The sequence below is a fragment of the Callorhinchus milii genome, unplaced genomic scaffold (genome assembly GCF_018977255.1).
Source record: "Callorhinchus milii isolate IMCB2004 unplaced genomic scaffold, IMCB_Cmil_1.0 Scaffold2, whole genome shotgun sequence".
Classification (NCBI taxonomy): domain Eukaryota; kingdom Metazoa; phylum Chordata; class Chondrichthyes; order Chimaeriformes; family Callorhinchidae; genus Callorhinchus; species Callorhinchus milii.
Genome location: NW_024704743.1, coordinates 95,658,238 through 95,673,635, shown reverse-complemented (window position 1 = coordinate 95,673,635; position 15,398 = coordinate 95,658,238). Strand labels below are relative to the sequence as shown.

At 40.9% G+C, this 15,398-nt stretch overlaps 2 protein-coding genes across 3 annotated transcripts in view; both read left to right on the top strand.

Moving 5' to 3' along the window:
• Positions 1–5,915, top strand: part of azin1 (antizyme inhibitor 1) — a 31,070-nt gene extending 25,155 nt beyond the window's left edge. Inside the window, exons 8-12 of one of the 2 annotated variants that reach the window (NM_001292967.2) lie at positions 989–1,069; positions 1,563–1,728; positions 3,364–3,482; positions 4,419–4,630; positions 5,204–5,915. In NM_001292967.2, coding sequence (NP_001279896.2) covers positions 989–1,069; positions 1,563–1,728; positions 3,364–3,482; positions 4,419–4,630; positions 5,204–5,333 — 708 coding nt within the window. In that variant the 3' untranslated portion in view covers positions 5,334–5,915. The remainder of the gene's footprint in view (positions 1–988; positions 1,070–1,562; positions 1,729–3,363; positions 3,483–4,418; positions 4,631–5,203) is intronic. The other variant, XM_042345231.1, reaches the window with a different exon arrangement.
• Positions 5,916–8,473: 2,558 nt separating this feature from the next.
• LOC103175148 (Krueppel-like factor 10) lies at positions 8,474–15,156 on the top strand. Its single transcript, XM_007887949.2, has 4 exons — positions 8,474–8,603; positions 12,203–12,433; positions 12,869–13,838; positions 14,086–15,156. The coding sequence occupies exons 2-4, from the start codon at positions 12,212–12,214 to the stop codon at positions 14,337–14,339; spliced, it is 1,446 nt and encodes a 481-aa protein (XP_007886140.1). The 5' UTR covers positions 8,474–8,603; positions 12,203–12,211; the 3' UTR covers positions 14,340–15,156.
• The last annotated feature ends 242 nt before the right edge of the window (positions 15,157–15,398 follow it).

Sequence of the window (15,398 nt, the reverse complement as noted above, 5' to 3'; positions counted from 1 at the left end):
CGTGGAGGGCACTATATAAATCCAAGTTGTTGTTGTTGACTGCATGTTTTACGAGATAATATGCCAGAGGCCTCAGTGTCTGGAGTAATCCTGCACACGTACTGCCTAAATAGGACAAAAGATGTTTTATAAAGACTTTAAAAAGATTTTTGTTTCTGAGGTTTTCTCTTAATTTAAAGGGATTTTGTTTTTAACATGTTGTTTAATTCTATTTTAAGCTGAAGAAAGTCACTCAGTCTCATACAGTTCCTGTCCACCCAGCTATTGCTTCTGAACTTCTGCCCGTCGACCTATCAATCTCAGCTTTACTTCTGCCGTAGTACCTCACTATTTCAAAACTGCCCTTTTCACCTCCCCTTTTCAAAAAAACAAACACAATACACCGGACTCCTCCAAACTCTCCAGTTACTGCCCCATCTCCAACCTTCCCTACCTCTCCAAGGTCCTGGATTCCCAGCTTCACTCTTTCCTCTCCCACCAGTCCCAGTATGAGTCTGTGCAATCTGCATTTCAACCTTGCCTGCATCATTCAAAAAGGTCCCATAACGACCAATTTCTCTGGCACCTTTTAACAGTGTTGACCACTCCATCCTTCATTGCTTCTTCTCCCTTGAGGAGAAGGAGGTGTGGATAATGAGTTCTGCGCAAGCATGAATTGCAGTGTTTAGCTTGTATCCTTGGGACCATACTCAAGTATTTCTAAAGCATGCTTTGGGGCTATGAGGAGAATTCGACAAATTATATGTACCTATAGAAAATATAGTAAGAACAGATCATAAAAGTTGAATAAGGAGACAAAAGGATGTGAAGGCTAAGTTACATTATTTGAAAAGATGAACTGAACAGTGGTGTTCTTTCAAATACCATTGTTCAGTTCATTTTATAACATAATAGTTAATTTATAAAAGGTGCTACAACTTAACTATTTAAAACTGAAATTATGTGTAATACATTCCCATTTTGTTGTAGTAATGTCTGTATCTTACAGGAAGAGTTTGGTTTCAACATGAACTTTCTGGACATTGGAGGTGGATTTTCTGGGACAGATTGTGAATTACAACTTGAAAAGGTAGGAGAGAGCCCTTATACTTCCAATATTTAAGTAAATGAGTTCTAAGGATGGGGCTATAAATTCTTATGTAGCCTACCACAGAACAATCAGATGTTATCAATCTCAACTGTGCTGTCATGGTCAAGTAAGCAAACAATAAATGTGTTTACGGGGGAGTGAAAGTGTGAGAATGGACTACTTTAAAGCATTTGATGGCAATAGCACAGGCCTGAAAGCATGTTTCTCTGCACAGAATGGGAAAGAACAATGAAGCATTGTTTTTATATATGATAAAGCACTTAAATAATTTGCATATAAACCAGTTGTTTATATGTTTATTTTTAGAATGTGCGTGACTGGGTTTTCATATGTAGCTGGTAGTCGTATGTGAACATTATTAAATAGGGCTGGCCATTAGTCTTGGGTGACTTTATTTTAAATTCTATATAATACAGATGATAAATATCGTTTGATGCTGTATACAATTGTGATTTTTGTCTCCCAATTCTAGGTTTTTGATGCCATCAGTCCACTCCTTGATATTTACTTTCCTCCTGAAAGTGGTATTAAAATCATTGCTGAGCCTGGGAGCTACTATGTGAATTCTGCATTTACTCTGGCAGTAAACATTGTAGCCAAGAAGGTTGTTGCAAGAGACTCTCAAGATCAGTCTGGAGGTAATCCCATTGTTTTTGTCTTTCATCAGCAATAGAATTAAGAAGATGACAATAGTGAGTTAATGCTGTTCTCTGGTTACCACCATATCAATAAATTTTAATAACCAATTGCAGTGAATTTGGTGTTTTTAAAGCTTTTTTTTAAGTTCTGTCTGAAGGTTATCAGAACTTAAGGAAAGAGTCCAATATAGGTTCATGAATCTGATACTGAAAATGAAAGGATACGACCACGAGGAGCTGCTAGGGAGGTTAGGCTTCTTTCCATTGAAGTGGAGAAGATTGATAGTGTTTATAAGATAAAGACAGTCCGAAAGAATTAATTGTGAAAAATTCCCTACACTGCTAGGGAGTTTGAGAACAAGAGGGCATAAATTCAAGACTAACAAAGGGACTAACTGGAGAGGTCTGGAAGAACTGCTTATCCCAGAGGGTTATGAGAATATGGAATGATTTGCTGGAGCTGACTATGAAAGCAGTCGATTAGGGCATTTAAAAAAGAATTGGACAAGCATGTGCTGTGGAAGAGAATTAGATAGAGCAGGGAATTGGGATTTGAATAGATGACTATTTGGAGAAGATTGGAAATTAAAGCACATTTTTGGAGCCCCTGACAAAAAAAATAGTTAGTGATGTGCCTCAGAGATTGAAGGGAGGGACATCTTATTTATATTAAATGTGCTGGACATAGGCTTAAAGAAAATAATATCCAAATTTGTGGATTGCTAACTATCAACTCGTGCAGAATGTGTGGAACCTTGAAAACTTTGTTCAACCCTTCAACTCTTGTTTGACTTTTATCCAGGCTTTAACCAAGTTTGTCAAAATCTATCTAAAGAACAATTGATAGTGCCTTCTGCCACCTCCCCCCACTCCCTTTTTCTCCCTCCCATCTTTGAACTCCCACTCAGTCTTTGTAAAATGCTATGAGATATTTTTCATACGTGGAAGGCATTATACAAATATAGACTGTTGTTGATGTTAAATTAGGAGATGTTAACAGTGACATGAAGTGACAGAGTACAGAAATTAATACATTTAATAAAATTGGTTGGTGATTCCAACACAAAGTTAAAGATTTAAATAATATCAGGTTGCAACTAAAGAATTAAGAATTAAGTATTTTTTTCTCTCTGAGGGTAATCAGTGTATACAATCATTTGCCAGGGTGGCTGTTGAAGCAGAGGAAGGGTATTGAGCTGGGAATTGGAATTAGGGTGGATGGCTTCATTCGAGGAATAAATGCTAATGTTAAATGACCTCGTGCTGTGCTGTACATTTGTTTGGTTGTGCAGTGCCTTGGCAATGTACCTTTACAAACTACTTGCTGCATCAGTTTCCTCTCCTGTTTCCTTCCAACCTGGTAGCTTCCATGAGTGAGGTTGCCAGGTTGTCGGTAGGTTTATGCAGTTGTTTCAATTAACAACTGGAGTGGGACGGATGAAAACCCTTTTCATAAATGACCCTTAAAGCTGTCAAAAAGAGATCAATCCATCTGTTGGATTTAAACCCAGCTACCAATCTACTGGTCACCCAGTTCCCCAATTACTTGCTCTCTGTTGTAATATTGATTAGTGGTAAAAGTATAGAGTTCTGAAAATAATCCAGGCCAAATGTGATGTCCTTGATGTTTTACAGTGGTAGAGTCCACCATGAACGATGAACCATTCTTCATCTATTACATAAGTGATGGTGTTTATGGGTCTTTTGCGAACAATTTGTATGGAACTATGAGTGCCATTCCAATTCTTCACAAGGTGAGATTGCTATATGGGAGAGCGGGTATAATGTGGAGGCCTGTAGCATATTGGTTAGAGCACTCACCTCGTAAGCAAGAGGACCCGGGTTTCATTCCCGGGCAGAGTGAAACCTTAGGCAAGTTTCCTCACTCCACAAGCCTCTGTTTACCCAGCAGTAAGTAGGAACTCGGTTGCTAGTCGATTGTCGGATTGCTTTTCCGGGAGTAATAATACCTTCAAAAAATAATAATTTGGACATGCAATCCACGACTGTTTGTGGGACATTGCTATGCATAATTGGCTACTGCGTTCCACCCACAAAATATACAGTCAATTCACTTTACAGTATATTCTGTGAAGCACTTTGAGACTTCTCAAAGACATGATAAGGTGCTATATCAAATGCAAGGATTATTATGCTATGAATTTGAACACTTCATTAGCTTTTTGAAGTCACCAAATAAAATTGAGTTTTTATACAAAAGCTTAATTGTAATTTTGTAAATTGGCCCAAGCCCAGACTAAATCTGAACTGGTGTAGGACTAGCTGTTCATAGCGAGGGCTAGTTCTAGATTAAAAATGTCATGCTCATCAGTTCGGTGAGCGGATACGTGTTGCTTTGGGAAGAGAAAATAAAGGATCCAGCCTAGACTCATTTAGATTTGAAAACGAGTACTATTACAGATCATAGCTGTTTGTGAAATATTGTTGTGACCAAACAGGCAGCCATCTTCACCTACAGAGTACACAGTCTCATCATGTAACAATAAATCCAGTGAATCGCTTTAAGATGTCGTCCTGACTTGAAAGGAGCTATATCAAATGCAAGGATTATTTGAGATATTGTAAGATACATATTTAACAGCTGTGAACATCTTTTGTCTTTATCTCTTAAATAAAATGTGAGATGCTGCAGTAGAATTATCCTGATAATCTTGTTTTCTTTTGTTTAGAACCCAAACTCAGAGGGACCTGTATTTGGCAGCAGCCTGTGGGGCCCCTCCTGTGATGGACTTGATCAAGTTGTAGAGCACTGTCTCCTGCCCGAACTGAATGTTGGTGATTGGGTCATCTTTGAAAACATGGGAGCATACACCTTAGAGCAGTCTGCGTTCAGCGAGTTCCAGAGACCCCCAGTGTATTGTGTGATGTCGATCAATGATTGGTAAGTGATGATTGTTTACCAAATTAATGTGAAGGAAATGTAATATTTATAAATAATAAACAAACAGTTCCTTATAGAACAAATTTAGTTATAACGTAGTGAACCCCATTCGCTTTCATGCATGTAGCCAGCCCATCTGCTTCCCATGTGCCAGCTGACTTTCCTGGTATTGGGTTGCTGCTGATATCACTTCCTTGCGACATATGTCCAAAGCAGGAAATTATGCCTTCAGTGACCAAATAAGACAGAAGTTGGCCATTTTAGCTTCCTGTGTTTAAAAGACCAACTTCGGGGTCATCAGGTTTCCTATAACATCAATTTCTACTTTGCTCAAGCGTACCAAACAGAAAGTGATAATGGTGGTGACCGAATGATCCTAAAATCGGTCATTTTCCTTTTGATCGGGAAAACAACTGAGAGAGTAGATCAGTTGGCAGTGCTCAATGAAACTACTGTTGTGCCTGTTATATAGGTAGAATTTTATGGGTAATGAGGTTCCACTATATCACAAAACTAGTTGGAAAGACCATATTTGTTCATTCTGCTTAATGAAGTTTTGTTTTTTTGTCTCAGGTTTTCAATGCAGGAAGTTGGATTAACCTTGGACACATCTGTGAAGAATTTCTCTCGTGTGCCTTCTTGCTTTCAGCTGAGACAGGAACAAAATTTTTCTGCTGCTGGTTTGTCTGGCATCAGTGCTTAAATTATTGCAGTTTGCAGTTCTGTTCAATCGCATGTCTGGTTGACGTTCCAAAGAGGAATCGAACCAGTGGAACAATCCTGTTTGTTTAACTTTTTGCTGTTAAAATTTAACTCGAACACTTGAAATTGATGATTGGGACCAGGCAAAAATCAGCTGGAATAATTGCAAGTGGTCATGTGGAAAAAAATTAACATTTTTAACCATCTGAAATGAAACCTGCAAGTTGATGTTGTAACTTTTCTCTTTCTCTCTCCTCCCCCTTCCCCCACATACCAACAATAAAATATGCAACAAAATGGATGACTTGGAAGAGGTGGAAACCTATCAATAGGTTCCCTACTTAAACAGTTTACATGTTCACAATTTTTATACAGATATTCTTGTTATAGATGTCTTGAGTTCTTTATTTTGCCCATGTAACAGAATAACCAGAGTAATTTGACTTAAAATATGTAAAATGTTTAGGATGTGTAAAATTTGTGCTTTGTTCTGTAGTTTAATAAATGTAAAATTGCAGCAAAGTTTGTATGATCTAATGTTGTCCCTGTTTGACTTCCAATAAAATTGTGTAGCTTCTATGGACTTTATATTAATTGAATATTGAACTAGAGCAAAACAAACATTTCAATTTCTAACAAAATATGTTGTATCTTTTTAAATATCCGATGGAATACACAAAATAATGTAGTTGAGGGCCACATAATTTTATTTTTGGTTAATTTTAAATTAGGCATTTTCAATATTTCATACCATTAATTTCTTCTAGCAATTCTTTTACTCCTAATATTCTAGAGTTAAACTTAATAGAATTAAAATACACAGCAAACACAAGAGAAGAATACATGTATGCGAAAAGCCTTCTGGCTCTTATGTTTTCTAAGTGCGTGACAGATTTTGTTTCATTTTAAAGCTGGTATTTGAGAAAAGTGTTGGGAAGGGCAGAGCATCGAGAAGCACATTGTGAAACGTGTACAGTGAGAAGCTATCTTTTCCATGAAAATAGGACTATTTTCTGACCAACTTTAATTAATCCCTTCACTTGCAACTGTCCAACTGAGAAATTAACAAGCGACAAAGTTCATTTAAAGCTTTATATCTTGTCACTATAGTGTTTCCTGGAGAGAAATATTGAACTCACTGAGCTGCTTTCCAGTCTGTCATGCACCAGAAGTGCCTGACTGTTACCTTCCTGATGGGTGGAGAAAGAAGAAACCCAAACTTTGTCATGTAAAAGATTAACACAGTAGTTTTTGTTCAGAATTTGCGCTCTCCAGAAGATGGTAACTTGCTGGGCTACATTTCCATGGGTAGCCTCCAGAATGTCATTCTTCACAAGTGACCCAAACGCAATGAGCTTCAGGACCCAACAGGAGGTAAATGGGCTGCAGTTTGCCTATAAATAGATGGCAGCAATTACCTATTAAACATTTTGAAGCATTTGACATGATATATAATAGTGCCTTATATCAAGATGTCTCAAAGGTGCTAACTATAACAATTATTTGTAATACGGGCCACTGGTGACCTTCAAGTTTTCCTCTTGTCGCTTTTGAAAGCACTTCTTCATGCTGTGTTAAGCATGGTTTGAGGAGCATGATGAATTTGTGTAGCTTTTTAAAAAGTATTGTTGAAGCCTAGATTATAGCTAATGACATAATTCCTTTTTGTAACTTCAACTTTTTTTATTTACTAGGAGTTAAATACAATGATGAAATACAGCATGAAAATAGGTCTTTCAGCCCAACTAGTTCATGCTGCTGTTTATACTCTATACTAGCTTCCAGCCCTCTTAATCCTCTGTCTATAATCCCTCTATTCCCTCTTCCCTCAAATATGTATTAAGGGAAACAGGTGAAGTTGACATCTGTGGCATCCCAAAAGTGCAGCCTCCAGCTTTTTAGGTACTCATTGAGTCAGACATTTATGTCTGAGAAGCCGTTTGGGTAGCTGGTTCAGTTTGAATATGTTTTCAATGGGATAAGCTTCCTCTTGCTTCTCCAGTTAGGACTGCTCTACCTGTCAGGGTCAACAGGAGCTGAGTGGGAAGAATTTGTGCTCCTAGTGTCTTGTCTATACGTCCAAATCCTGCCAACGAGCCAGATCTGGCTGGTCTATCATCAGCAGTGACCTGAAGTACTTTAAGGAGACGTTAGTCAGAAGTACTGTGTCCCCATCTAGCTCAGTAACGGGACTTTGGTTTAATGTCTCTTTAAGGATGCAGTGTTGTATTGGTGTGTCAGCCCAGACTATGAGATCAACGTCCTTCCTTGGACCTACAACCTTCTGACCCAGAGGTGAGAGTGCTACCAACTGAGCTGGGCTAACACCGTACATGGTGTCCAATGGGTTCAGCTGGTCAACCCTATTATACAGACAAGATCAGGGTCAATTGAAAAGCCATTGATTTCTTCTTGAATCACAAGTCTGGTCAAGCGTGGAACTCTGCACTTGGATTGGTGACAGGTTTCACAGTGACTGATACGCAGCTGATCACGGCAAAAACAGGTCGGGACATGTCTAGAGAACGTAGATCACGATGTCAACTCCACTCCCCTTCCAACAGTGAGCTGGAAATTCAGCTTTCAGGGGTTTGTTTACTTTCACTCGCTTTGCCTTCAGCTGAAGCTATGCTCGCAATGGATAACCAGAGAGACGGCCTCAGTCGTAATCCTCATGTTTCACCCGCAAAGTATACTCTGCGAAGAGCTTCGAAATATCCGAATGACGCGATAAAGGGTCATATCAAATGCAAGGATTATTAATTATTATGATGTCCAGCATTCAGATCAATGGTGCCTTCTCTCTCTCTCTCTCCCCCCCACCCCACTCCTACTTTTGAATGCACTGAGAGTCATAAATCCCCGAGTGACGGTGAGTCAGGGAGAGGGGCTGTTTCTGCGTGGGCTGCAGAGCAGCAGCAGAGCAGAGCAGGAGCAGAGCGCACCAGTCCGGGGTTCTGTGTACCACGTCTGCATCCACGGAGGGATCATGCCCGCGCCCAGGCGCTGATCACGCAGCCCACACCTCCCCATTGGCCGGGGAGGGACACACCTCGCAGTGCAATTGGCGGCGCTGGGAGCCGGCGCTCGGGCTGACTGGGAAGCCCATGGCGTTCCCATCAGCTGCCGCCGCCCACAAGCTGCCAAGTGGCCGCGGAGGAGGCAGGAGACAGCGCTCCGCTTCCTTTGTGTCTCCCCCCGGGCTTCAGCCCAGGCTCCCCCTCAGCCTCCTGCACTGCACTGCACAGCACTGCACCGCACAGCACTTACTGTGAGTACTCACTCATTCAGCACTTTGGCCACAAATGTGTGTGTGTGTGTGTGTTTGTTAAAAAAACACCACCTCTCAGTGTGACTGTCTGTGTGGATTGATGTGAGGAGGGACGTCTGGCTTTGTGCATGAGATTCTCCAGCTCCTTGGGACGCCCTCCCCTACCTGAAAGGCTCTCTGCAAATGTAACTTGTTGTTGTCCTTGTTGTTGTTGTTGTTGAGGATTCTTCCCCTCTTCCCTCCCCCCTCCCCCTCCCACCCCCCAATCCTTTGCCTTTTTGCTGGTCTCCCTCTTCCTCGCAGCGTTTCCGCTAAGAACGTGCATTTTTGTCCCATCGCATTCGGAGAGCTTTGGCTGTCATTCATAATGTGAATCAATGAGAAAATATATTGCATTGTAAAAGGTCGGTGTTGGTTATACTGTATTAAGCGCTCTGGGACGCAATTTGCCCGCGAAGGCTATACAAGTGCAACTTGTTGTATTTCTTTTAAAAAGTCTGAACCGTCTGTTGGGTTAATAGTTGTACATCGCCCCCTTCCTCCCACTCTGGCTGCGAATTATTGGAAATACCAATAAAAACAATATAACAATAATAATCCTTGCGTTTGATATAGCGTCTTATCATGTCTTTGAGACATTTCGAAGCACTTCACAGAATATGTTGTAAAGCGAATTGACTATATTTTGTAGACGAAACAGTTGGGTTTGTGTTGATTAATACACACACTACTAATGCAACTGATTTAAATTGACTTGCGAAGTGAAGTTTCTTGGGTGCTGCCCTTTGTAGTGGTATAGGTAGCAGTGCTGTGTTGTTCTCCTGAACTTGCGCTTTTTCTCTGTGTCTGGGGATCTCTTGTTTGTAAGTGGGTGAGAGGTCGCTGTGGTGACTGGTTCACTCGTGTTCGTGCAGTGCTGACTAGCAGCAGGGAAGCATGCAGCGTTCACATGAACCCATGCACAGCCTGTGCCAGAAATTAAAATATGTTTGTAGCCCAAAATCCACCAAATACTTGCCCAAAAGTAGCCCAATATAATGTGTTGCCTTCCGCAGGGTAGCAGAGTGGCCGATTTAGGTTAGTGCTTTTGAAACTGTGTGAGAAAAGGTCTTCAAAGAAACCAATTAATTTTTACAGGTTTAATTTTTTTCAAGTTAGGCACCCGTTCAATTTGGCGTGAATCCGTGCCCAATCTGGCAATACTTATTGCCTTGTGGGCTGGGCTCAGCCAACCCAGGCTGTGCGATTGGGCCAGTGTGTGGGTGAAGTGAGTGAGCAAGTGTGGGTGGGTGTGTTGGTGGGGTGGGAGTGCAGTGTCTGCAGAGTATGTATGTGGGGGCAGTATCTGGGGATTGGGCAGGTGATGGGGTGTGCCCACTTCATGTGAGTTGTTCCTCGACTAAGCTGATCAGTATGGCTCCTGAATCATTAGGATTTCTAGCTAAGTCATCATCAGTTTGCTCATTAACTTATAAAGTAACGCATTGAGCGAAAACCTAATCTAAGAATTTTAAGTGACCACTATAGGCAGGGCGAAACCTTGGGAAAGTTTCCTTACTCCGCACGCCTAATAATAATCACTCCAAAAAACAAAGCAATAATAAAATTGGTCATTTTCAATCCATGACTGTTTGTGGGACACTGCTGTGCGCAATTGGCTGTCGCGTTCGCCCACAAATATACAGTCAATTCACTTCAGTATATTCTGTGAAGCACTTTGGGACGTCTAGAAGACGTGAAAGGCGCTATATCAAATGCAAGGATAATTATTATTATAGGTAAATTCAAGTTTTGACCACTCTTGCAGTGCCACAAGTAGTTATTATTATTATGGGTTGGGACCCTTAATTCTCCATGTTGCTGAGTTGCCTAATCCTGAGGTTACACTGAACCGGGGCTGGTTATTTTCCAAAGAAGGATGGGGATTAGAATTGAAGAGAAGAGTCATTGATGGGATGCAGTTGGATGCATTAGTTTGTGAATTGAAGCAACCAGGGAAGGCAATTAATGAGAAAAATAACTTCTGAAACAAATGTACTCCTAATGGCAATAAATGACACATTAAATTGCTAATGCTCAGTATCAAAATTGGGTATCAGGGTGACCGGGTGTCAGTGTTTTTTTTCATATATGATTTAGCTTAATGGATTCTTCATTTTTGCCCAATATATAAGAGATTTATTCTTGATTATCCCTATGTTTAGTTATAAAAGGGTGTGTTGGTAATCTACTGTGCTTCAGGCAATGTCTTCACAAAGGAGTTTGTTTTAATATTGATATTTTAAGCAGTATGCAGTGCCTTGGAATTTGTTGCCTGAATTTAGGAATACTTTCTTATTCGGTTGTTTCTTTCAAATAAAATAGGTTCAGCAGAAACTGTAGAACGAACATACAATGGCACCTGAGAGCTGGTTGGTGTTTTAAGAAGCCTCTATATACAAATGTCGCTAAATATCAGGCTCTGGCTATTCTAGTTGTTTAAAGCACCAAAAAGTACTGGGACTGTTACTAGTGTTGATGGGAATTAACCTCATATCGACCTGTCCGCTACATCCACTCAGCGGGCTCCAACCTGCTCCATGTCCCCCACCCGGCCAGTCCCACCATCGGTGGTCGAGCCTTCAACCTTTCTGCCTTTCTGCCCCCACCCTTTGGAACTCCATCCACAGTCCCTTCAACTTTCTCCCTCCTTTGCCTCCTTCAAAGCCTGTCTAAAGACCCTCCTCTTAGACCGTACCTTCGGTCATCTTCCTAGCACTACATTGTTCTCACTACATCTTACAATAAAATACTGTGAAACACTTTGGGAGGTTTTGACAGTATGACGAGATGCTATATCAAATGCAAGTATTATTATTGAATTAGAAAAAACAGAGCTCTATGCACATGTAGCAAAAAAGTTTACACTCTGGGCTCTTTTTCATCAGATTGCTAATCACCAGTGACACTGGAAAAGACCTGGCTAGCCCTTCCTTTAAACATTCCTGCGGATGTTGCACGTTTATTATAAATGTTGTTGGGGAGATGGAGAGAAATGAAAATCTGCAGTGAAATTAGATTCCTTGCCAGTATCCATTTCTAATGAGGAAATTGCTGATGACTGTAAACTTGCTGCCCAGGAGAATCTTTGCACTTGTGTTTGGTGAGGAGTGGAATGTTGAACTGCTCTCACTATACCAGAGATATCAGATTCCAAATTTCAGTAGTTCAGCTCATTGATCGCTTCTTACACAGCAGTTTAATTTTTAAGTTTCATGTATTCTTTGAGGTTGCATTTTTCAGAAAAAGGAAAAGGAGCATGAAGCTTTGAGTAAATTGTGCACTACGTTCCCTTCTTGGTAATTTATGTAAAACAGTAATAATAATCCTTATGTTTGGTGTAGCACCTTTCACGTTGGGATGTAAAGTGTAATGTGTTTTGTGGGCAAAAAACACAGGTGAAAATGTCAGCAGGGTTTTGAAATCCATCCTTAAAAGAGTTAAAGTATTTTGTCATCTGCATTACCACTCTAAACAGTACTCCTGCTCCCAGGAAGCCTGTTGGAGTTGTTAAACTGCATACATAACTATCAATTTTCTTTCCTCTTCCTCCCCTGCAGGACAAATCAATGGAAATGGATTACAAAAAGTACAGTGAGTGTTTTTGGACCAGTGGTACAGAGAAAGGCGACATCGAAGCAGTTGAAGCACTCATGTCAATGAGCTGTAGTTGGAAAACAAATGTCAAAAACTACACTGATCTTAGGCCATTGACCCCGGTATCTGATGGGTCTGAGGAAACTGAAGATGGTGTACCCAGCTCTCCTGACTTCCATACTTTACCACAGTTTGTAAGTACTGAGCCATCAGATCAAAGATCACTTAGAGCGATCCTGCTTTATGTTGAGTCAGCTGATTAAGAATTGACCTCAACAATTTTGAGCTAAGGAGGGAAAATCAGTGGAGGTTGAAAACTTGTAGGACATTAGATGAGGGGAGGATTAAGCTCAATCACGATGTTCCCCTCCCCATCCTAAAGCAGCCTGCCTGCTTTCTCTAGGCTAATGTACAGTCACTAGGCAAGGTACCGCAGCATTGATGGTGCCTGTGGAACTGTATTCAAGCATTGGAGGCTGTTTTGAAGCGGGGAGGGAAGAACTGGAGAAAGAGGAAGGGATAAGAAAGGCAGTTAAGAATACAAATATTTGGCAATGTTAGCATTGCTTCAAAGTGCTAAACTATTTATTGAAAGCCTGGCTCTTAACTTTCTCTTCTCTTATCTGTAGTGTCTGACGCCACCATACAGCCCTCCGAACTTTGAGGTGTCTCAAGTGGTTCATCCTCTGATGAGAGCCCTGGTGCCCCAGACTTCAATGTCCAAAGTGGAGCTTCATTCAACCAAACAAGCTAACATGGTCCCAGATGTATCGCCAGTATCCAAAGAGGTCAGTCCACTGCAGTACATGAAGACAGGAAACAGCAGAGCAAGACAAAGATCTCAAGCCACAAGTGTGATTCGCCACACCGCAGATGCACTACCATGCACGAGTGGCTCCTGCCTAGTTAACATGAGTACTACATCCACTGAGCAGGAAATGATGTACAGGACCAATCCAGGGAGTAGGAATGAACAGAAAAGCAGAGAAACTGTGAGCACCAAAATGAACTCTCTATCAAGTGATGCGTTTTTTCCAGTCAAATTGGCTGAAAATAAAATATCAAAAGCAGACAAACCCAATCAGTGCCCAGTAACGACTATTCATTCCCTGTCATTCTTCAAACAATCTGCTTTACCAAATTCCCAGCTTCCTGCAGCTGCTCCGAGCCAGTTGGCTTCAGTGTTGGTGCCGTCTCAGAAAGTCTCATCTCTTGCTGTTCCACCAGCATCTATCATCTGCCAAATGGTACCCTTTGCCACAAATGGCTCTATTACGACTGCTGTAATTCCTCACACTGCACCCAGGAAGCAGTCAGCTCTGAAACCGCCTGTCGTGTTCATGGGGACCCCACTTTCAAAGACTGCGGTGATGTTTGTTGTGCCTCAGCCCACTCCCCAGAACATCAAACCACGGCTCACCAGCCTGGGTGGTACCCGTCTCTCTCTTATTGCTCCTGCCCCTGGCTTCATGCCAGCAGTCCAGCTCATTCCCCAAGCTGATGCATCTCGAGATCGAAGCCATATATGTGCTCACCCAGGTTGTGGGAAGACGTACTTCAAAAGCTCTCACCTGAAGGCCCACATGAGGACTCACACAGGTAAAGCACTTTTCTTTTCTCCCCTTCTCTAACCAGACTGAAGCTTCATTGTAGCACCTCACTGCTGTGTTTACTGAGATCAGCTAACAGGACAGATGATAATTTGAACCTGTGAAAATTCAGGCTCAGTGGGGGAACTTGGGATTACCTTATTTTTAAAATGTCCCTTCAAAGCTTAGTGATGGAGGTTTGATGAATGTTATGATGGGATTGTGGTGTATTGATGAATGTTATGTTGGTTTTGCAGGTGAGAAGCCCTTCAGGTGTAGTTGGGCAAGCTGTGATCGAAGGTTTGCACGTTCTGACGAATTATCCCGACACCGCAGGACCCACACTGGAGAAAAGAAATTTGCGTGTCCAATGTGTGAGCGGCGGTTTATGAGGAGCGACCATCTCACTAAGCATGCACGGCGCCACCTGTCCTCCAAGAGGTTCCCAAACTGGCAGCTGGAAGTGAGGAAGCTCAATAATGCCATCATTTCCCCAGCGCCTGCTCCATAAACCATGCAATCTCTGACTCTTCAAGCACTTCTGTCTGTATAAAAGGGCTGTTAGATTTTGAACCACTGAACTGCATAGGGAGTGCAGAAACAAGATGTTTTTATATGTCGTGTGAAAATTTTTGAAAGCACAACGTGAGGTGAACATGGAATACTGGAGCAACAGTGATTTTTGCACTTCGGACAATGCTGATGGCCTTACCCAATGACTTATACAGAAATATTAGGATGTAAATAATGCTACATTTTTTAAGTTTATAAATGTTACCAGTGTATATGTGGAAAGAGTTTGTAATTATTTGTGGGCTATTTATTGGTTTCATACAATCACTGCAAATTGTTTAAAATATACTTTTTGTTATTGAATTTATTGCTTTTCTTCTGGGCCCTGTAGCTGTTTGCTCTATCTTTTAGCAATATTGTTTTTTTGTTTGTTTTCTTGGTGTCCCAACCATTTTGCAGGTTTTCACGGAAATCTGCACAGTTGTAGCATTTATCCCCTATATTACATACTATTGAGTTTAGTCCTGGCTTCATTGTGCATTATTATCTTAGTTCACCATAGCAGTATTTGGAATAGAAAGTAATTTAACCCTTAAATTACAGTTTAATCCATTTGCTGCATTACCAACCAAACATTTCCTTTCAGCAAGCAGGGTGGGTGTGAAAGAATTAATACCCGCTGCTTTCACAAGTCTTACAATAATGGAGCATCATTAGGTGAATCAACAACTTACTTGGATTTTGCACAATGTTTTGTTTCATTGATAAACTTTGTTTACATGTTCAATAAATTGAGACAATAAATTGTCTATTGCACAAAGAATACAATTCTGTTTTTATTATAAAATGATGCATGTCGAGAGGGCCAGTGTTATGCGTGGTAAATTGCTCTTTATTATCTGCTAATGTTGTGCCCACCAGAAAATATTTCCATAGTTATAATTGTGTGATCCTTTTTCTGGTAGCAATACATTACCAACTACAGATTTTTAGTTGCTGGAAATAATATAAAATCCTATAATTTAAATAAAGAGATTTTATTAATGGTTAACCTTAA